The sequence below is a fragment of the Carassius carassius genome, chromosome 13 (genome assembly GCF_963082965.1).
Source record: "Carassius carassius chromosome 13, fCarCar2.1, whole genome shotgun sequence".
Lineage (NCBI taxonomy): Eukaryota > Metazoa > Chordata > Actinopteri > Cypriniformes > Cyprinidae > Carassius > Carassius carassius.
This window is the reverse complement of record NC_081767.1, coordinates 19,006,715-19,027,236: the sequence shown is the minus strand read 5'-3', so window position 1 is coordinate 19,027,236 and position 20,522 is coordinate 19,006,715. Positions and strand designations below refer to the sequence as shown.

Below are 20,522 nucleotides of genomic sequence, written 5' to 3'. Positions count from 1 at the left end.
AAAAATTCAGTCTAAAACAACTGAAGACCTACCAGGGGTTAAAGAGGTTTTGATAAAATTATGCTGAACTGGTTTCTGTTTTGTGTAATTTTTTGATTAACTTCATTGATTTATATCGTAAAAAGCGCTATAAAAAATATACTTTAATTGTTTCTGTCACAGCACCCCAGAGCAGGAATCTGAAGAGAGGAAGTGCAATTACGAGCGCTATAGAGGTCTGGTGCAGAATGACTTTGCGAACAGTGAGTTTCTTTTGATTTAAATCGGCCTTTTTTACTTTAACAGTTGTGATCCTTATAATGTTACTGATAAACTTGAAAGAATCCACAAAAAAATGTTCTTGTCCCATTGTAGTCTCAGAGGAACAGTGTCTGTACCAGATTTATGTGGATGAACTCTACGGTGGCCTACAGAAACCAAATGAGGATGAGAAGAAAAAGTATGAACTTGTGCATCAGTACTTAAAACAAATGTGGCTATTAGTACATTCTGTTAGAAGGATCACATCATATATTTTTTTTCCACTGTTAGACTCTCTGAGAAGAAAGCTCAGATCGGTTATACATATGAGGACACAACAGTGACTGAACCAGAAGAACAGATGGAGAAGGGAAATGAGGATGACTCAGAAAACAGCGAGTCAGAGGAAGACGAAGTCATCCCTGACATTGGTGTGTTTTTCATACACTGCACAGTGCACACTTCCTGTTAGGATACTTCATTTTAAAACGTAGAAACACTATAGATATGTCATTTAATTTAATATAGAAAGTAACCCCCCTAACAATATGTGTGTGAATGCTTTCCCAATTTGTAGATGTTGAGGTGGATGTAGATGAACTGAACCCAGAGCAGGTGACGGAGATTAACAAGATGGGAACCACTTATGGCATGGCGGAAGGGGATTTTGTATGGTTTGTTCGCTGATTCTCTAACTAAATAAATGAAATGCAAACTTATCAGAGGAAATTCACCACTTGAGCATATTTGGAGAAGATATCTGAATGAATGCAATGTAATGATCTTGTACTTTTTCGACAAACACGAAGTGTAGATAAAATGCAGTTTTTCTTTATGTTAGGATGTTGAGGAAGGACAAGGAGGAAGTGGAGGCCATTAAGCATGCAAAAGCACTGGAGGCAGAGAAGGCCATGTACTCTGTATGGGCAGAATCTTTTGAACTTCCTCCCATGTATGCACTTGATTATTAGTATTTGTAATAGTAATGTTGTTCTGTTTCCATCAGGGCCGGCGGTCTCGCAGACAGCGAAGAGAGTTTAGAGAGAAGTATATGAAAGGCAGGCAGATCAGCCCACCCAGGTAACAGCCCATAAAATATAGCTACACATTTCCACAGATAAGCAATAGTGTTTGTGTCAATTATTGTGTACCCAATAATTAACTGACATGTAAAATTTTTACGTTTTTTGTGTGTGTATATATATATATATATATATGTGTGTGTGTGTGTGTGTGTGTGTGTGCAAATGTTATAATGTACACCAGTTAAACACGTTGTTGAAATTGATCAACCGAATTGAAAATAAACTGAAATTTAAATTTATGTACATTTCAAAAACAGCTATGCCAGAAGAGACAGTCCTACATACGACCCCTACAAAGGGTAAGTGTTAATGGATTGATACTTGGCACATTAGTTTTGAATTTATAAATTGTCATATTACAGGGTTAGTTCACCCAAAAAATTAAAATTAGCCCATAAATTACTCGCCCCCAAGTCATCCTAGGTGTATATGGCTTTCTTCTTTCAGACGAATCCACAGTTATATTAAAAATTGTCTTTGATCTTTCAAGCTGCTTAATGCCACTCAGCGTGTGTTGCATGCATCAGTCCAAAAGAAGTTAAATAAAAAGCACAAATCCATTAAAAACTTATCTTTTATGTTTTGAATATAGATATTTATCCTACAAAAAGAGAGATTGCCCAATATTTAGATCATTCTAACCAATATCTTTAAACTGATTTTCATGTTGCTGATATTAATCATTAAATGACCAGTATTAAAAAGTCAAATAAAATATTTAACTGTTATTAGTGTTTTTAATTATTAGTTTTGAATGTTAGATGATCGCAAAGGTAATCTAAATGTCAAAATAGGATAAATGAACAGGCACAACACACTTTGACTAAAAATTAATTATCAGTATGGGACGGATAACAAATATATTATGCATCAACAACTGAATACACTACCTGGTAAAATGTATTCATAAATTGATAAAGTGACACTAAATTACATTTATAATGCTACTAAAATTTTCGCTTTCAAATAAATGCATTTTTTCTATTCATCCTAAAAGTGGTTTCCATGAAAATATTAAGCAGCACAGCTGTTTTCATCATTGATAATAATAAGAAATATTTATGGAGCACCAAATTAGCGTATTAGAATGATTGCTGAAGGATCATGTGACACTGAAGATTGGAGTAATGGCCCCAGACTTTTTAATAGTAGTGTACATCATGTAATAAAAATGTTTCTTACCACTCTTATTTTCCCACCTTTTTTTCCCAGGCCAGAGTCAGACTCAAGTTCAGAGTCACGCTCTCGTTCTCGAACTCCAGGCAATGATAAGATCACTTTCATCACCAGCTTTGGGGGCAGTGATGATGAGGGAGCCTCAGCCACACAAGCCCCACCTGCAGCGGCGTCAAGCCACACCTCCTCCAACACCGCAGGTCATAGCAGAGGCTCCCGGTCGGTAACTTCCCCTTTCTACTTTCTGGCTCCTTAGTGGCTTTTTTCTTCATTTATTCATAACCTTGTTCAGCTGTGATAGCATGTAGCCAGTGTGCTAAGAGAACGGTCACAGGTTGAGCTTCAAAATGATTGGTGATCCTTTAAAATAGATGGGAGACCAACCATGAGTTGCCCATTTAGTATGTTGATTATTTTTGATTCTGAGATAAAACCGGTGTGGAATAATTCAAATTTTGACAGCTGGAAGCTCTGCGGCTTGGCTTGTCTTGTCACTTTAATACATTTTTGTAGGTTGCTCGTGATGACATAGCACATTGTGTATTTCTTTTAGCCGAAGACGTTCTTCCTCCAGTCACTCGTCCTTTTCCTCCCGCTCCTCTTCACACCGGTCCTCACGCTCATCCTCACGTTCCCGCCGGAGTCGTCATTCTCGTGGGGGCAGGGACCGGGACAGCCGTTACTCCAGATCTCGCTCTCGCCGGCGGTCTGACTCCCGTTCACGGCAACGCAGTGGAGGAGTTGGCTCGAGGAGACGATACGACAGGACTAGGTCTCGTTCCACAGATCGTGGTAGAGACAGAAACCTTGAAAGAGACAGAGACCGGGACAGGGGGAGGCGCTACACAGGCCACAGACGAACCAGGCAAGAGAGCTTGCTAAAGAATTTCAAACCCTTGTTAAGAGTTTTATTTTTTGAAATTGATTGAATGAAACACTCTCTCCATTAGGTCTCGCTCGCGTTCTCGTTCAGGTGATCATTACCAGCGGCGGAGTCACAGCACAGCATACAGGAGGGGTGGGAGCATCAGACAAAGCCCCTCCCACTCACCTGCAGTGAGCCGCAGCCTTTCCCCCTCCTCCCATTCTGCTACACTTACACCTGCTTCTGCAGACAAACTGAGAAAGTAAGTTGCAACAAACCAGTAAGGACTATAGATAGACTTTGCATACTTTACATAAAAAAGTCAGGGATGGGATTTTCCGCCCAGAGAAATAAGACCCATGTATATTCCATAAATTTGAGAAAAAGAAATTCCTGCTATTCGTTGCCAAATGGGAGTCAAAATTGGCATTGGCAAGTAAATGCAACTGTTATTCGCCAGTTTGCTGTTTTTGCATTGGTTTTGAGAATGGGATATGGCCTATAATCAAATTGCAAAAATTATATTATTTATATTTACTTCATTAAACTCATGCAGACGTTAAAAGTTCAAGCAAAGCCACGAGCTAAAGGAAGATGCTTATAGAATTATATTAAAAGGCCTCTTACTTGCTAAAATTGTATGAACTATCATATGATATATGGCATGTATTAGATGTTGTCCAACATGTTTTTCAACAAGGTTTTGATTACGGTTGTGCACAAACATTTGAATATTCAATCTAAAATTAAAACACTATTCGAATTTTACTATGTGTTGCTTTGCTGGCTGTTAATGCAGGGAATCCATTATAAATCCTAAACATGCAAACTAGAAGTTAATCATAATTAAGTGCACTGGGTGGCGCTGTGGAGCATGTTAACAAATTGATTTGTGTTTGATCACAGAATGAGGTCGTCTGTCTCGCAGACGAGTTTGGAATTACTCTGACCAAAATAAACTTACAAAATAGAATTACTTTTGACCAAATAAATCAGTGAAACTGATTTTATTATAATTATAATTTCTTTTATTAGAATTTATTATAAACTGAGTTATTATAATGGCACCACCATAATGAGAAATCACATGAAATCCAAACACCAGTCGAGTGAGGAAATGCAGCTGTCCATCACTGCATTCACGACTGCAGGTAAAGCCCGAGTGAGACAAGGAGAGCATCTGATAGAGAAATGATCCTGAGACACATGCTTCCTTTACGTTTTCTCAAAGGAGAGTATTTTAAGAACAGAAAGCACAAAGCGCTGTAAGAAACTTTGTGTCTGTGGAATGTCTGTTCCTATTGTTAGCAGACTGAGGAGGCAGCTATCATGTGGATATTATTGTTGTACTGTAATTGGCATAGTCTGCTTTTTTTCAGTTTCCCCGGCTTGAGCTTGAATGCTTTTGTTCTTTATATATATTTTATTTATTTATTTTTTATTAATTACAAACATTTTTCCTAAATGAAAACCTTGAGATATGGTAATGTTGTTGTAGAACATTGTTGTTTATGATGCCTAATCATAAGCTTGTTCAGAAAAGCCAAACACTTGATTATAAAAAAAATTATAATTCTCGTAATAAATAAATGAATATTCAAATATTTGTTTTTTCATGAGTCCAAATATTCGAATAGAGTATTTTTGAAAAATACCTATCCTTAGTTTTGATCTCGTCGATGCTGGGACAGAAACCAGCGGGAGACGCTACACAGGTCACAGATAAACCATGATGCAGTAGCGTGTATAGGGTTAAAAAGTATTAGTTTTCCAGTTTACTTCTGTAAATTATCAATATTATGTTCAATATTATTTCTTCTTATTATTATTAATATTTGTCACATGCCTAAAAAGTGACAACTGACCAAAAATTCTATATCATTTTTTTCTTCTTCCCTAGGCCTGAAAATCCGGATGGTAAAGAGACTGGAGCTGCCAAAGTCAGTAAGAATTTGATGCATCTCTAATTTGTTGCTAAAGACTCCGCCTCCCTCACCCCTGACAGGCTGAAGCAGTTAACAATCAAGCTGGGGCTCCTGCCCATCTCTTGGCTCTTCAGAGAACCTTTGTTCTCATTTTAGATGGGTTTTTGGTTAGTTTTTTTATTAGCTGTACACTTGGTGATCACCTGGCCACCTTTTTTTCTTTTTTTTTTTTTTGTAAGAATGAGGCAGGCAGTGACCAACTCTATCTCTAAAGGAGCCAGATATTTCTGTGTGCTCTTCTTTGGAACTGCTGTAGATTTGTTTTCTATTTAAGGAAATGATACATGCACTTCTTATTTATCTAAGTATTGTCTGAATGATGGGTTGTTGATGGACACCTGTGAATGAACGTGAACTGATGAAAGGAAAACTTCAAAGGAATAAAGTTTCTTAGCAGGTTTGCTCAACAGTTAAACAGCTCAGGTGTTGCTTCTGCACTGGGCTTGTCAAGACAGGCAGAGCAACTTCATTCACACAAACACACCTGCGTAAGTCAATACAGATTGTCCTTGTGTGTAAAGGTTGAACAGCTTCAAGGCAGCCCCTTCTGAAATGGCTACAGTAGCTCCCATTTTGTAACTGTTCCATCGAATTGATGTACCTGACCTTGTGAGAAGAAGTGGACATAGCGCTGTTCTGTTCTAAATGGCTGCCCTCTTTTGTCTGTTCACACTCTGCACTTTGTCATATACCTAAAATGCATCTATAATGGAAACATCACAGGCATTTCTTTGAAACAGGAGCATGTGCTGCTGTTCAGCATGCAGCATATAAATAAACTGTATGTAGTTTAAAACACACTCATCCTTCTGCATGACATGACACAAGTTTAACCTAGTAAAATAGATTCCTTGTTGTCAGCTGCTATTCTTTGCAAAAACTTTTCTGTCCTACTTGTTCTAAAGTCTTTGTGTACATTGCAGCCCAAAATGACGCCACAAGAGAAGCTCAAACTCCGAATGCAGAAGGCTCTAAACAAGCAATGTGAGTTACTATTTCAGGCATCCAAGAATAATCATCTTATTCCATATTTATGCTAGGCATTCATAGTATATCAGTACCATAACAATTGGTGATATATATCTATTTTTTTTATCAGTCAAAATTGGATATTTAATTGTGCATGCTCATTTCTGTCAGTTCTTATTTTTGGCATCAACTGCTGCTCAAAGTTTTTGATAACACATTATTTTAGAACACTGATAAATGTAATCTTTAGCAAGTCTCAAAATAAAAACATTTTTTTGGAAAGTAATTAACACTTAATTTTTTTTGTTTACTGTCACTTGCACAAAATGCATTACGGCTTATATAATAAAAAATATTTTTTATTTTCAGCATTGATTGTTTCTTGAGCACCAAATCAGTATGATTTTTAAAGGATCTTGTGGCTGCTCAGCTTTTCCATCACAGTAATAAATTACAGTTTAAAACACACTACAATATAAAACTGTTATTTTAAATCATTAATTTGACTAGTTTTTTTGTTTGTTTGATCTTTTATCTCTCTAAACTGTTTTATCTCTGTTCCTGGCGAATGTGAGCCCAGCACATTTACATGTACATGCATAGAGTCAATGATCATATATTAAGTTAAAGGCTTATCCTGTTTTTATTTGACCAAAAATACAGTCAAACAGTAAAAAATATGTAATTTATTCCTGTCGTAGCAAAGCTGAATTTTCAGCAGCCTGCAGTAATAGCTTCAGTAAATGGTCTTAAGTGTCACTTGAACCTTCAGAAATCATTTTAATATGTTGATTTGTTGCTCAAGAAACTTATGTGCATCTTAATATTTTTGTGTAAACTACTTATTTCACATGATTCTTTGATGAACAGAATAGGAATCTTATGTAGTATTATAAAAGCCTTTAATGTCACTTTTGGTCATGAAAATATTAATTTCTTTATTTTTACTGACCTCGGTTTACATCATTAATGTAGATAACTTTACATAGCTGTCTATTTTATGGGAAAGACAAGTAAAATATAAAAGCCTGTTGACCCTGCCTCACCTTCTGCTTTCACCTTCATCAGCCAAGGCGGATAAGAAGGCAGCACAAGCCAAGATCCAGCAACAAGAGCACAAGCGACAGGTACAAGTGTGGGTGTACAGTTGGTGTGTGGGTGATTGGGTGGGGTGATTCCAGGTAGTTATGAACTTTTAACGCTCTAGATATTTTTTTTCCCCTCCCATCGCAGGAACGAGAAGGAGTTCTTCGTGCAATGGCAAGGAAAATACGCATGAAGTGAGTCCGAGCATGTATATACATGTGCAGCGCATTCATGTTGTGGGAACTGTCCTCTCAGTTTGTAAAGAAGAGGATACAGTTTGGTCATTGTTTGGTCTTGTAGGGAGAGGGAACAGCGCGAAAAAGAGAAAGATGAATGGGAGAGGCAGTATGGACGTCAGAGTCTCTCGCCCTCCCCCAATGCCAAACAAGGTGAGACTCCCACCAAAGAATCCCCTCTTCGTATAGAGATAGTCCTGTTGTTATCCACATTATGAAAGACTCGTTCTGTGGATTGAATTGTGCTTTATTCTTGAGAGTGAAGGATTCTATAGATATACAGGCTGGTAACAATTAAGACATATGCAAAATCTAACTCATGAAGAAGATTCTAATCATAAATGTTGAACACCCCACAGGTCGAGACTACAGCTCATCCAGAAGGTATGCTGAAACCAGTCTGGATCAGGCACACTTGTCCATTACATCTAAACGTACTGTTGTTGAGGCTCATTTCAATCATTTCTGTCTTCCTCAACAGGAGATCACGCTCAAGATCACGGAGTCCTCATTACCGGTACTGAAGCATCTGCCGATAAAACTGTCAGGCCACAAGACGTCAAACAGATGTTTTAGAAGTGAATGGTGACCATGATGGCAAGAGTTTACATAGTTTTTTGGGGGGAAACAATATCAATAAGATTCATTTCACTCACTTCTACATCTTCTAAAGGATGCAGTGGAAACAAAGTCATTTCTAAAATTAACACCATGCTCTGAAAACACGTTTCATCTGCCATTCTTGATATTACACCGCAGGGTTGCCACAAATGCTCTGAGCTGCTAGGATTCTAATAAACTTTGCAGATTATTTTGAGTCGATCGGTTTAATTTTATGACATAAGATTAGGATGAACCTTATTCTTTCCCTTGTGTCCCCATTAAAGAGAGACTTCAACTCTCCCCTCCCCCCCCCAAAAAAACCTCTTAATTCTGTCATTTACTCACCCTCATGTTGTTCTAAGCACATATGACCGACTTTAATGAACCACTTCATTCGGTCTAATGTCTCATTTGTGTTCTATGGAAGGAAATCAAGATGACCAAGGTTCACAAAAGACTTGTTTTGAGGTTATCCGTCTTTAAACGCATTTTACCCATTTTACCTCATTGTCTATAATGCCTCAAAGAGTGATGTGGAATTTCTTTTGCAGAAAATGTAGATTCAGTGCCATAATCTTTTTCACTCGGCACTGTAAATATCTGGTAGTTTTTATTGTAGTAGAAACAATCATCAGTGATCACAGATTTTGACATTGAAATAAAAAGGTAATCGATAATGAAAAATAACCTGTCTCCAGTGTTTTTTACTCGTACGTAGAAAACAACCGTTGCCTTCTGTAACCGCCAGATGGCGCGCTTCACCATTAGAAGAATGCGTTTTGACTCAAAAATTATTTTGAATGGGCATTTGACCACTTTATACACTAAGACACATTTGAACAGTCCTCGCGTGGTTGCATCTGCCTGCACTATCCACAAAAGAGAAGCAAGTGTCTGAAAGTGAAGCGACAGTTACTTGGGGTTTCGAAAGAAGCCGGACAGCAAAACGAACACCTGTCTCAGTCGACCTCGATAAAGCCACTTCCTCTTTACCCACATCCTTAACCAGCACATTTTATTGGTGTCAGAGCAGCAGCTGCGCGCCATCTAAGCGACTATTTACATAATTCTCCTATACGACAGATAGATAAGGAATAGAAAGAGTTTGGATCATTTAAAGCGCTCCTGCTGATGCGGTTACCTAAGCGGAGTTGTTTAACGAGGTCAGCTATGATAAGACAGAGGGCTGATGAGGATGAGGAGGATGATGATGGGCGGGCTGAAGGGCTGGAGGCGTTGTTCGTGCCCTCCTCCTCCTGTAAGGCCAGCAGACAGTGTGAACTTGAACACTTGACGGGCACGGCACTGAACGACAGTCACGTCACGCATCACTGCCGTTTTATGAGGTTTATAGTGTCCTCTTAGTTCTGGTGTAGTTTCAGAGGAGCTTCTCTCACTATGTCCAGACGTAAACTCGGTAGCAGACCGCAACACCTGAGCGCAATGCAAGGTAAACTGGATTTAAGAAAACTTTATCCACTTTTAAACGCTAAAACGCAATATATTTATGGAGAACCGAATATGGATCATGTGGGAATGAGAGTGACGTTATGAGTGATCAGTAAGCGATAACGCGTAAACAATGTAACGTAACGTTAATCACTTTTCACGTGGTTTGAGGCTCTCTCCAGTGCGTGTACCGAACTTGACATTGGAGTTGAAATAATAACCTACCCTCAAGTTTTTATCTGTTCGTGTTTCCCATTAGCGTTCAGTGTCTTATCAGTAGCCATTCTGTGTCAGATTTACATTTACAGGCTGTTTAAGAAATTTTACGGTTAGGTTTCTCAGACCGAGTTGGAGCAATAACATCGCACTTCCTTATTGCATCTTCACAATATCTCTGTTTTGTGTCGTCACCTTCATACCTTAACGTCAACTTCTTAATTTTTCTATTAGGTTTCATTTTATTTACACACGTTTTCTCACGGTAGCCTACTGCACACGTTATTTACCCGTTGACAAGTGCGCTTCGTCTGAATATAATTTTGTTTATTGATATAAATATTTGATTGATAAACACAGTCATCTTAAAGCGTGTGCGTATACATATTGCTGTGAAATATTGTTTTGATGATGACAGGATCTTTTTGTTGTTTGTTTTATCTTCTCTAACTGTGGGCAGCTGTGCGTGCCTCACCTGACCACAAGATTTGAGTCTAGTTTAATGTGTGTGTGTGTTATTGTCCGAATCAATGTTCTTTGAGTTGGATTTGTTCAATGCATCGGTTGAGTGAAGGATTTCACAGAAAAGTAAGCTACTTTAAAATCCGAATAGCGGAAATATTTAAAAATAACTTATTGAAATGTGATTGTAGCTATTTATCAACACTTATACGAAACGGTTGGATTAGCGTATTTAATTTTTTTAAACATATAGGCTACTAAAAAATGTTAATTTGAGATGCAGGTTACTTTTAGTATTGTTTATAATACAAAAATACAAATTACATTCACTTTCTAACTGACTTTGTTTTTATTAGCTAAATCATGGCTACGGTTGAACTGAGACACATTAAATCACAGTTAACATCCACATTAATACAAAACAGTAATAAACCGCAACGTGTGCCTATTAATGGATTTCCCACAGCGAGATGTTTTCACGTTATCACGTGGTCCTTGATAACCGCTAAACGCTCGAAAGAACCGATTCACTTAAATCAGTCGGACTTCCAGTTACTTGTGTGTGTGTGTGTGTGTGTGTGAAGAGCAGCCGCGCCTTTTGCGTGTCGGCACAAACAACCAGAGCTGCTGAAACAGGAAAGGTGACATTTTTGAGTAACCACTGGTGAAATCCTCCCTTCCCCGGGACTGTCTGTACCTGCATCGGCATGGACAGCCTAGCCCGGGCAGGTGGATCCAGTCCAGGCTGTAATGTGTGTGTGTGTGCCCTGGAGTCCATGATCACAGCGGCACCCAGGCCAAAGGGCAAGTTCCTCTCTGAACTCGAAGTCTCTATACAGCCAAGTTAAAGGTGGTCGGAGTAGTAAACTAAAAATGAAAGATGCAGTACAATATGCAGAATTGATCCACCTCAAGTGGCCATGATGCTGATTTATTACAGTATGAATGAAATGCAGCAACATTGCATCATTGTCTTTATTATTGGAGAGTGTCTTGATTATTGGAGAGTAGCTATATTTTAATGTTTCTATGTCCATGAATTCATTTTAAAAGATTAATTTGATAAAAAGAGATTTTTTATGTATTTTTTGCAGCATTATTCTGTTTAAATGCACTTTTTGCAGAATATATGCAGCTTCTTTTGCCACCTTGCAATGTAAAAATAGCATTGCATTCACTAAAGTACATCATATTAAAGTGACTTCCAGTTTAGACACCGACACATTTTTAATTCAAGTCTTGTTTGCAAAATCCTGTTTGGCTCAGCTTTGGCCTGGCTTGATTTACATACTGAAATCGCTCATTCACCACAGCGGTTATGAGTGGTGTGAAAGACACCTTGTTTAGATCAGCAGACTTGTGAGTGTGGTAGGACGACTACAGTGCAATGTGCCTGATACATCAGCATGCACTAATGGGCGAATTGCTCAAGCGGGTCGGAGCTGCATCGCGCTGCTTCCTGTGCAAAGCAGACCTCGGTGGCAGAGACACAGGAAGTGGTCAGTATCTGCTGACCAGACAGAGCCGTGCTGATGATGACAGTTTAGCAGTACGCCGATGAATGCAGAGAACTGAAAGTAGCACATTTAGAAGAGAAACAAGGCTATTGCAAAGCCACTCACTTGGGTCATTATAAGAGTTACAAGGGAGTCTCTGAACAAAGAGTGTTTTTGAAGCTTTTTTTTTGTGTTGTTCCACTCACAGACGCTCCGGATCCCACAGTTATCCCCGCCGACTCTTCGCCATCTCCAGAGCAGGTGCCTCAGACTGATGATGGAGGCGGTGACCTGTTGACATGTGGCCAGTGTGGTCAAGCCTTTCCATTGGCCCACATCCTCACCTTCATCCAGCACAAACAGGGTGGGTGCGGCACAGCTAGACCCAGGCCTCAGGTCCACACCCCTCCCTCTCCGGCCAATCGGACGCTGCGATTCGGCCAAGGAACGCAGGTGGAGGCGGGTTACGTGGAGCTCCGGCGTATGACGGACGAGAGATGGAAGGAAGAGCCAGGTGTGAGGGTGGAGGCCAACCGAGCTGGTGAGTTTTAGGTGCTAATTATTGTTTTTTTTTTTATTGTTTTTTTTTTTTTTTTTTAACTGTCCCCTCATTTAATGACTTTGTCCCCAGTCCGGCACATTAGGCTGTCGTTGCTGTGGTGCTGAGGGCTTGGTGAGTTCAAGAGTTAGAGATGCTGGGCCTAATTGTGTGGAAGAGATAGGTAGTTCTGCTACACACACGAGCAAACGTACACTTATACATGCGCCCTGGGGGATGGTGGAAAGGCACCTGAGCATCTCCTTAGCTCTGTCTCTCAGGTGAAGTGGCCAGGTAAACACGGCACAGTCAGGTCACCAAACTGCACAACTCCCAGAGCTCTTGCACACACACACTTTCCTTAAAGCCCTCATTATTCCAGCAGTCAGTCAGAGCAGGTGCTGACATGGTGTTATTCCCAGAGTCCTTTGTGAATTGCTTCGTTCCCGTCCTCTTATGGCGCTATTCAAAATAGTCTTGAAATGTGATGTTTTTCCCTGTTGTTGACCTTGAGGTATGAATCTGTTGCCTGTGGAAGCACCGCAGCGTCTTAAAAATAAAGGGTTTTTGCAAAGACTTCATAGAAGAACTATTTTGGGTTCCCAAAATAACCTTTCATTGAATATATTGTAACAGTTTGTTTACGCATCCTCATGCGGTCACAGGTCTATATGATTTTCAATCTTCAGATGAACACAATGATTTTTAGAGAACTAATCCATCTCTGTGAGTCTATGTAATGCAAGTGTAGATGAACGCTAAAGTCAACGTTACTAATACGAATACGAATCCAGTTAATGAATCAATGTCTTCTGAAGCAAAACGATAGATGTGTGAAATAAAAATTAAGTGTAAACTGTCACTTCCAGCCAAACGGTCAAATGCAGGTTTTAATAATTTAACATATTAGTAATCGAAAAAACCTTTTTAGAAAATGAGTTTCCATCGATGTTGAAGGTTCTTTGTGGAAGCAAAGATGGCTTTATTTTTAAGAATGTAGAAGAACTGTGGTGAAACCTTGAATTCTTTTGACTTTTGAACAGGATGTTGGTGTGTGTGTCAAAGCTACTTCAGTGTTTTTCAGTAGTTGGCCCTGAAGGGAATCGTCGGCCTGTGCAGGTGCTGGTGTTTCTCACCCTGATGTTATTGAAGCATGACCTGAACTGCTTCCTCATATGGGCAGGATGCTTTCACCCTACAGCATGAGCAAAGCAAACATTTATTAGTTTATAAATACAGAGAGTTTATAGAGGCAAGCAAATGATTATGATTGATCGTTATCAAGACATCTATTTGCTTTCAGGTCACTCCCTCCTGTACGTACACATGTTTGTGCTTCCTTCCTCTTCGTGCTCTGCTTCCGTCAGTCCACATTTCTTGCTTCTCTGGGGTTCAGTCACTTTTGTGTTTTGTTTTTGTGTGTGTGTGTGAAGGTGTATGTTGCTGATAAAGGTGTCAGGGTTTAGAAGTGCAAAATATGCTAATGTGTTACTTCCTCACTGTCAACAGTCTTTGGGTTATTATTGACGCAAAGATTTTGAGGCTTCAATGACAGGAGAATGAGAACGAGAGATGGGGTCTGATAAGGAACTGCCTGAAGAGTAAACGTTGTGCTTGATAGACAGTTCAAAATGAGTATGTGTTATTAGTATGTGAATGATGACTTGTTTTAACGGACAGGTCAGGGTTGCCAGGTCTGTTGTATTTCATGTTATTATCAGTGTTAAAAATGGTTGATGAACAGCATTTATTTGAAATAGAAATATTGTACCAATGTAGAAATCTTTACCATCAGTATTGATCATTTAATGCATCCTTGCTAAAAAAAAGTATTAATAAAAATATAATGATCACAGTCTTTAAAATGGTTGCCAATGCCACCCCAAAAGCAGCAAGAAGTCCCTAACTATTTTAACAATTTAGCATTTACATATTTCATTTGTAGGTATAGTAATAACGTATGATGTAGGTTGCAGCATTAAAAAAATCAAAGTTCATCATAACCATAGAAAAAAAATAGCCAATGCTATTTTTACCATATGTAGTTTACTTGTTTTATATGTATATAGATCTGTTATATTGGTACCATATCACTTATCTTTTGATATTAAACTTTTAGCTTTTAGCATATTAACCCATACTGGACACTCATATATACTTTTAATAGTTATTAAATTATTTGAGTTTTTAAAGTAATCTTTAGCAAATATCTAAACAAGCTTGTATTAATTTAAAAAGTATTACAAATGAATTGGTTATTTAAAAGAACTGTAAGTCATCCAATAAAACCTAAAAAACTAAAACAAATCTATAGGTGGTAAAGATTTAAAGTAGCCCAATTTTAGGCAAAACCCCAAAAGTGTACCTTTTTGTCCTGCTTGGGTGGATGAGGGTGTTTTGTGTGTATGTTGTATTTGCGCTTTCATTTTGACTCATCCAATGAAAATTCAGTTAGCCCACAACCCATGAGACAGGAGTGCATGAGTGTGTGCTTATGTGTGGGTGTAAAGGTGACTGAGAGAGATTTTGGATACCACGGTGCAGTGGTTATGGATTACTGAATTAGTGTAGACAGTGTGCATCAATTGTCTTATTTTTATTTCCTCCAGCTTCCCTTAGCTCTTCATTTCAACTGTCTCTTGATTACACTCTCTCTCTCTCTCTCTCTCTCTCTCTCTCTCTCCTTCTGTTCCCCAGAGAGAGAAGATTCTGCCTGCTGCTCGTTAGCGCTCTCAGCCAATCTGCATTTTTAATTAGCGGTTATTGCTTCTGCTTAATATGCAATTGCTACCCTTGGCCAAATGGGAATCCTTACAAAAAGAGTGAGGGGAAGAATGAAAGCGAGAGAGGTTGGGTATTGTGTTTCACTTCAAGACCCTGAGACAAAAGCCCCCCTCCACCCTCCTCACACTCTCCACCCGAGGGAGAGATTTGGGAGCAGAAGGGGTGGTGTTTGGAGCGGGCCAAGGTGCAGTTACAGGGGCGATGATTTTTCTGTTGTTTTTCATGACCTGTGCAGCTATTTCTTTTTGTTTTTAAATTGAACACTTGTCGTCTTCCTTTCCCTTTTTGTCCCCGTTTTAACCTCCGCCCCCAAGGCTCAGAGATCGGCTTCTTGCTTTTTGACTCCAGTTCTTCTCCAGGCACAGAGTACAAGAGAAGAGAATAGGAGAGGCTCTTTTTAATCTTCTTCTTTGCTCCCTCCCAATAAAATGGAGAAGGATTTTGACTTGAGGAGATGTAAAGAGGCTTATAGCACTCTGCTTTGAACCCTTTGTAAGAGAATGGAAAAAATGAAATGAATTTTCCTCACAGTTTTGGGATCCTCTTTGCAGACAGGCCCCATTTATCAAGGAGGCTGAGTCAGAACTCATTTGCATAAAACCTTCGTTTGCCCTGTTCTGCTAATTAGCAATTTGCAGCTTAATTGGCGAGCGGATCTCTGAAATAGAGACAAAGCTAACCACGTTTAAAAATATCACTAGAGCTGCTAAAGGAGCCCATCCGTGCTCATTTGCTTCCGTCTCAATCTTTCGCTCCGCAAGTCATCGTGCTCTCCTGTGAGCCCACCTTTAATCATGCAAGACTTTCTGCTCAGGTCTGACTCAACAGCGACACTATTACCAGCTCATTATTACTCTGACACCTGCAGGGGTTTGTGACATGCAGCTTTTCTAAAGAAAAATTGCCTGGGAAATTAGACAAATGACAAAAACGTGTTGTTGTGAGGTGATTCAGTAGGTCAGAATGATGAGTTTTTGTCACTTGTAGACTGTAGCATACTAGTAGGACTAGTTAGCAGGATGCAGATGTAACGTTAGATGATTAGCATGAAAACACGTCCAGGTCACATTTCATTTGAAAATGAGAAGGGGAAAAAAAATACATGGAAAAATTATGAAGATATTTTTTTTTGACAACAAGAAAAAATGATGGTTTTCCCCAAGTTCTCATAACCATAAAGTTAGACAGTTAGACAAAGTGTCACAATATTACAAATCTTAATGGTCCAAAAAATTGGCTTCGTTTTCAGAACAAAACAAAATGCAAGTTCTACTTTCTGGTAACTCTACTACTTTTGGCGGGAAGTCATATTCACCATGATTTCTCTTTCTTGAATACTTTATTGGACTGGTGAAAATAGAGATTACTGTATATGGTTTAATTTATATATTAATTTTAAATCAAATTTTGTGTATAAATGTCAAAGATATCACCGAATTGAACATGCATTGTATTGAGGTCATGTGACAACATAGTATGTTAAATGCAACAACAAATATTTCAAACAGCTACAGTTTAATTTTGTTTTTAGTATTGGGTGTATTATGCATTGTGAGTTGTGTAATATGCTGTAAGAAGCATGTTAGTATTCTTTTCTAATCATAACCTTGCATTGTACCTACCCTGTTTTCACATGTATTTGGGGGTTTACCTGTTTTTTTCCGCTTTCTGTAAATGATCAAGTTCGCCTGCAGACTTTTCTTTTTGATGTTTCATTTTCATGTCGTCATGGTGATAGACATCTTTCCGGTCCACTCAGCATATTTTGTCAGAAATATACAGGGTGATATAGTGTGAGAAAGGCTTTGTTTGTCTGCATTTTGAATCTTCTGAATGTACTGCCATCTATAAAATGCCATCTGTTTATGTGTTCTAAGTAATTTTAGCACGTAAATGTAGCTTTTAGGTTGACTAATAAATAAATTCTCTCTCTTTTTTCCTCTCCAAAACAGAAGAGCCCTCCATTTTCACCTGCCAGTTGTGTCAGTGTGTGTTCTCCAGTGCATGGACTCTCCTCCAGCATGCTCAGAATTCACATTCTCTCAACATTTACCAGGTAGAGGATGACGCCATCACACAGACGTCTAAACCGGCAGGCATAATGGATCCACGTCACCTTGGTGCTACACTGGCTTCTGCGTTCCAGCCATCATCTCGGCGATCTACCCCACTTCACAAGCCTCCACACAGCTCCAGCCATGCACCACGTGACCTGCAGGGCCTAAACTTCTCTATGTGTTTGCAGCGCCTGGCAGAGGTTAGCTGCAACCACGGCGGAGTAGTACCTTCTCCGTCACCGTCTCCACCGGCCGCTTCACCTTTTCCCCATTGTTCTCCGCCACTCCACGCAGCCTTCTCCTGCGAGCTTTGCGGCCAAGGTTTTCAGTCTCTGCGCAGCCTGTCTGCCCACCGCCGCACACATGCTTGCGATAGGCCCTACCACTGTGGTGTGTGCCAGCTCACGTTCTCCCAAAGTGGCGAACTGGCACGACACATGAGGAGTCACCGCCGCCCTGCTGCTGGACAGGAAACTGATCCCAACTCTGCCACCGCAGATGAGGACAGAAAACTTTCTGGACAAGGAGATAATGATATTTCCAGTGGTCATGGAACAAGTACAGAGGCTGGGAAGCCTTCAGGAGGTACTATCCTCATCCTGACATCTTCGCAATCCAGAGCTGTGGATCGCAATCTGCTGCGCTACTATCAGCATCCGAGAGAAGCAGATGAGGAGGGTCAAGGTGAACCGCAGCAGCCATCTCCCTATGGCAGCCCCTCAGAGGGCTCTCTGGAGAGCGGAGATACAGGTGGAAGTGGCGAGAGTGGGATAGCCAGCGGCAACTGCACACCAAAGCGTCCAGAACGGGAGGATCGCCCTCAAGGCGAATGGGACGGAGAGGTGGAGGCCGTGGAGATGGTCCAGGACTGGCAGGGGGAGAATGAAAGGAGGCAGGTCACCAGCGGAGGGGGCAAGAAGAAAAAAGAAGAGGCTTGCGAGTTCTGCGGAAAGTGTTTTCGCAACAGCAGCAACCTGACGGTCCACCGGCGCAGCCACACGGGTGAAAGACCTTATCGCTGTGGCCTCTGCAGCTACGCCTGTGCGCAAAGCAGTAAACTCACGCGTCACATGAAAACACATGGCGCCCGTGGGACCCGTGCCCCTTTTCAGTGCCACCTATGCTCCGTCCCGTTCACTGTCTATGCCACACTGGAGAAACACCTTAAGAAGGTGCATGGACTCTCTCATGCCAATGGCGGCGCCTACAGTCAAGGCCCGCTTGCTGATTACAACAGCCTCAATATCACAATGGAGGACGACTCTGTCCGTGAACAATCAGGAGCACCCATCACAATGCTCACAGAATCAAATGCGGACCTATCAGAGCAGCACAAAGAGGATGACCCTGAGATGAGGGTCAGCGATGATGAGCCACCTACCTCTGAGGAAACAGATAGCACGGTGGTGTTAGGTCAAACCGCAGTATAAACTAGCATATGACCTCTACACGATACTCTGATCTTGACCTAAACCACCAAGCTTGATGATCTTTTGCCCGCAACCCAGTATGTACATCTTATCAAAAAACCGAGGACCTTTGTCAATTTCACCACAGTACTTAGAAATGCTGTAGGGTTGCAACGCTGAAACTGTTCGAAATTTGATAGATTTTCATATCTGTGCAAGTGCCTACTGTTAAATCCTTACATGCAATACTGGAAGACTTCTGAACTCTTTGGCCCAACCGTCATTGTCAAGGCACTTCGAACCCAGAATTGCGACTAGTAGAGCACTGTCAGAGTATATGGAGACGGTCGCAAGTCAACTTTTTTTGACCCCAATCGTACAAGACTGAACAACCTGCAGGTGATCTGCCGATGCGATTATGAATTCTACAATGCAATCATGAAGTGGACCCCTTCGGATTACACTGTTGTGGCACTCTTCTGCAGAGCCTTAAAGGTTCATAGTTTATAAAAATCCAAATTGGGAATGGTCTACATCAGGGGTGTACAGTCCTGTTGCTGGAGGGCCGATGTCCTGCAGAGTTCGGCTCCAACTCCAATCAATCAAACACACACCTGAAACAGCTAATCAAAGTCTTCAGGACCTTTACTAAAAACTTTCAAGCAGTTTTGTTTGAGTAGGTCGAGCTAAACTCTACAAGAGCTTGACCCTCCAGAAGCAGGATTGTACACCCCTGGTTAGGTTAATAGTATGATCTGCACAAATGACAGAAGTCAGAATTGAGCTTGTGTTTTCCCAACTATCTGACAGGGTTTTTTGATACTGTATATTAAACAGGACTGATTGGGTCTGTGGCAATACATGTTCACTGTCATTTATTACTGTTAAAAAGAATTTGTTTGCCATTGAGAATGTCAGTGTGTAAATATATATTTTAGTTTGTGCTGACATTTTGTAACACATTCCAAGAAAATGTATCACATATTTGTTCATATAGCCACTGCACAACAGATTTATTTTCCTCGTATTTTGTGAGTCTGTTTAGTCTGTTTACAGTCTATATTGTTTTACTGCAGAGTACATAGAAATGCTATGAAAAGTTTTTTTTTTTTTTTTTTTTGTCAGTGGTTTCTCCAGGTTGTGTTTTGTGGTCGTATGAATGAAAAGCCTCATTTCCGATGAAAGACTGGCTAGGAAACAAAAGCACTGACCTTGTTGAATGGTGGACCCTTTGAGAGAGCACTTCTGTATGTGTTAAAAAGACTTAAGAGACTAGATATATGATGAATCTATACAGGGAATGTTTGCTTTGTTACAGTTTTTTATGATTGTCAGGGAACTGTTATGTTACAGTTTATGTTTGTGTGGTAACAAATATGGTAGAAATTTATTAAAATGCAATAAGCATTTTTTTTTTTTTTTGTATTAACAAATGTGAAAATAGATGGGCATCCAGTTGTGTCCGTTTTTTCAGGGAGCAGCGAAAACAAAGCTCTTTTGTCCTCCTGTATATTATAATAATTCTGTTGATTGAAATATCATGTATTATATGTGGTTTCTCCTAGAATTCCCTGTGTAGCTCACAACTTTGCGGTGTATTTTGTTTTTCTATGCCTATTTGTATGGTAATTAAAAAGACAGAGGCAAAGTCAGAGGGTGTGTGCGTGAGTATGTAAGAACCAGAAATTGTGACTGCACGAACGGTGAAGTTGAACCTGCCACTACATGTCTCAGATCGCATCACGAATTCACAAGTATTTGCACAGATGAACCACTCTTCTCTAACGGCTATCGTTGAGTCATAGTCCGTTAGTAGTACAGTCATATCTGACTAAATTGCTGGGTCATTCAGGTTGGCCTTCAAAG

At 40.0% G+C, this 20,522-nt stretch overlaps 2 protein-coding genes across 2 annotated transcripts in view; both read left to right on the top strand.

The window, feature by feature from the left end:
* Window positions 1-8,453, top strand: part of LOC132155515 (CLK4-associating serine/arginine rich protein-like) — a 10,448-nt gene extending 1,995 nt beyond the window's left edge. Inside the window, exons 2-18 of the mRNA XM_059564305.1 lie at window positions 163-242; window positions 355-439; window positions 532-671; window positions 818-914; window positions 1,082-1,160; window positions 1,247-1,320; window positions 1,583-1,624; window positions 2,538-2,720; window positions 3,055-3,366; window positions 3,452-3,628; window positions 5,267-5,306; window positions 6,275-6,335; window positions 7,389-7,447; window positions 7,554-7,600; window positions 7,707-7,795; window positions 8,002-8,026; window positions 8,124-8,453. Of these exons, the coding sequence (XP_059420288.1) occupies window positions 163-242; window positions 355-439; window positions 532-671; window positions 818-914; window positions 1,082-1,160; window positions 1,247-1,320; window positions 1,583-1,624; window positions 2,538-2,720; window positions 3,055-3,366; window positions 3,452-3,628; window positions 5,267-5,306; window positions 6,275-6,335; window positions 7,389-7,447; window positions 7,554-7,600; window positions 7,707-7,795; window positions 8,002-8,026; window positions 8,124-8,166 (1,633 nt within the window). The 3' untranslated portion in view covers window positions 8,167-8,453. The remainder of the gene's footprint in view (window positions 1-162; window positions 243-354; window positions 440-531; window positions 672-817; window positions 915-1,081; window positions 1,161-1,246; window positions 1,321-1,582; window positions 1,625-2,537; window positions 2,721-3,054; window positions 3,367-3,451; window positions 3,629-5,266; window positions 5,307-6,274; window positions 6,336-7,388; window positions 7,448-7,553; window positions 7,601-7,706; window positions 7,796-8,001; window positions 8,027-8,123) is intronic.
* A 954-nt stretch (window positions 8,454-9,407) lies between these two features.
* On the top strand, window positions 9,408-20,308 carry LOC132156032 (B-cell lymphoma/leukemia 11A-like). The gene is made up of 3 exons (XM_059564846.1): window positions 9,408-9,695; window positions 12,077-12,409; window positions 17,143-20,308. Exons 1-3 carry the CDS (start codon window positions 9,644-9,646, stop codon window positions 18,675-18,677), a joined length of 1,920 nt encoding a protein of 639 aa, XP_059420829.1. The 5' UTR covers window positions 9,408-9,643; the 3' UTR covers window positions 18,678-20,308.
* Window positions 20,309-20,522: the final 214 nt, after the last annotated feature.

What these genes read in the sequence shown, in the direction of transcription:
- LOC132156032 (XM_059564846.1), top strand. Translation starts at nt 9,644, where the DNA reads ATGTCCAGACGTAAACTCGGTAGCAGACCGCAACACCTGAGCGCAATG. An exon ending in ACACCTGAGCGCAATGCAAG is followed by an intron (nt 9,696 to 12,076) that starts GTAAACTGGATT and finishes TTCCACTCACAG; the next exon opens with ACGCTCCGGATCCCACAGTT. An exon ending in GGTGGAGGCCAACCGAGCTG is followed by an intron (nt 12,410 to 17,142) that starts GTGAGTTTTAGG and finishes TCTCCAAAACAG; the next exon opens with AAGAGCCCTCCATTTTCACC.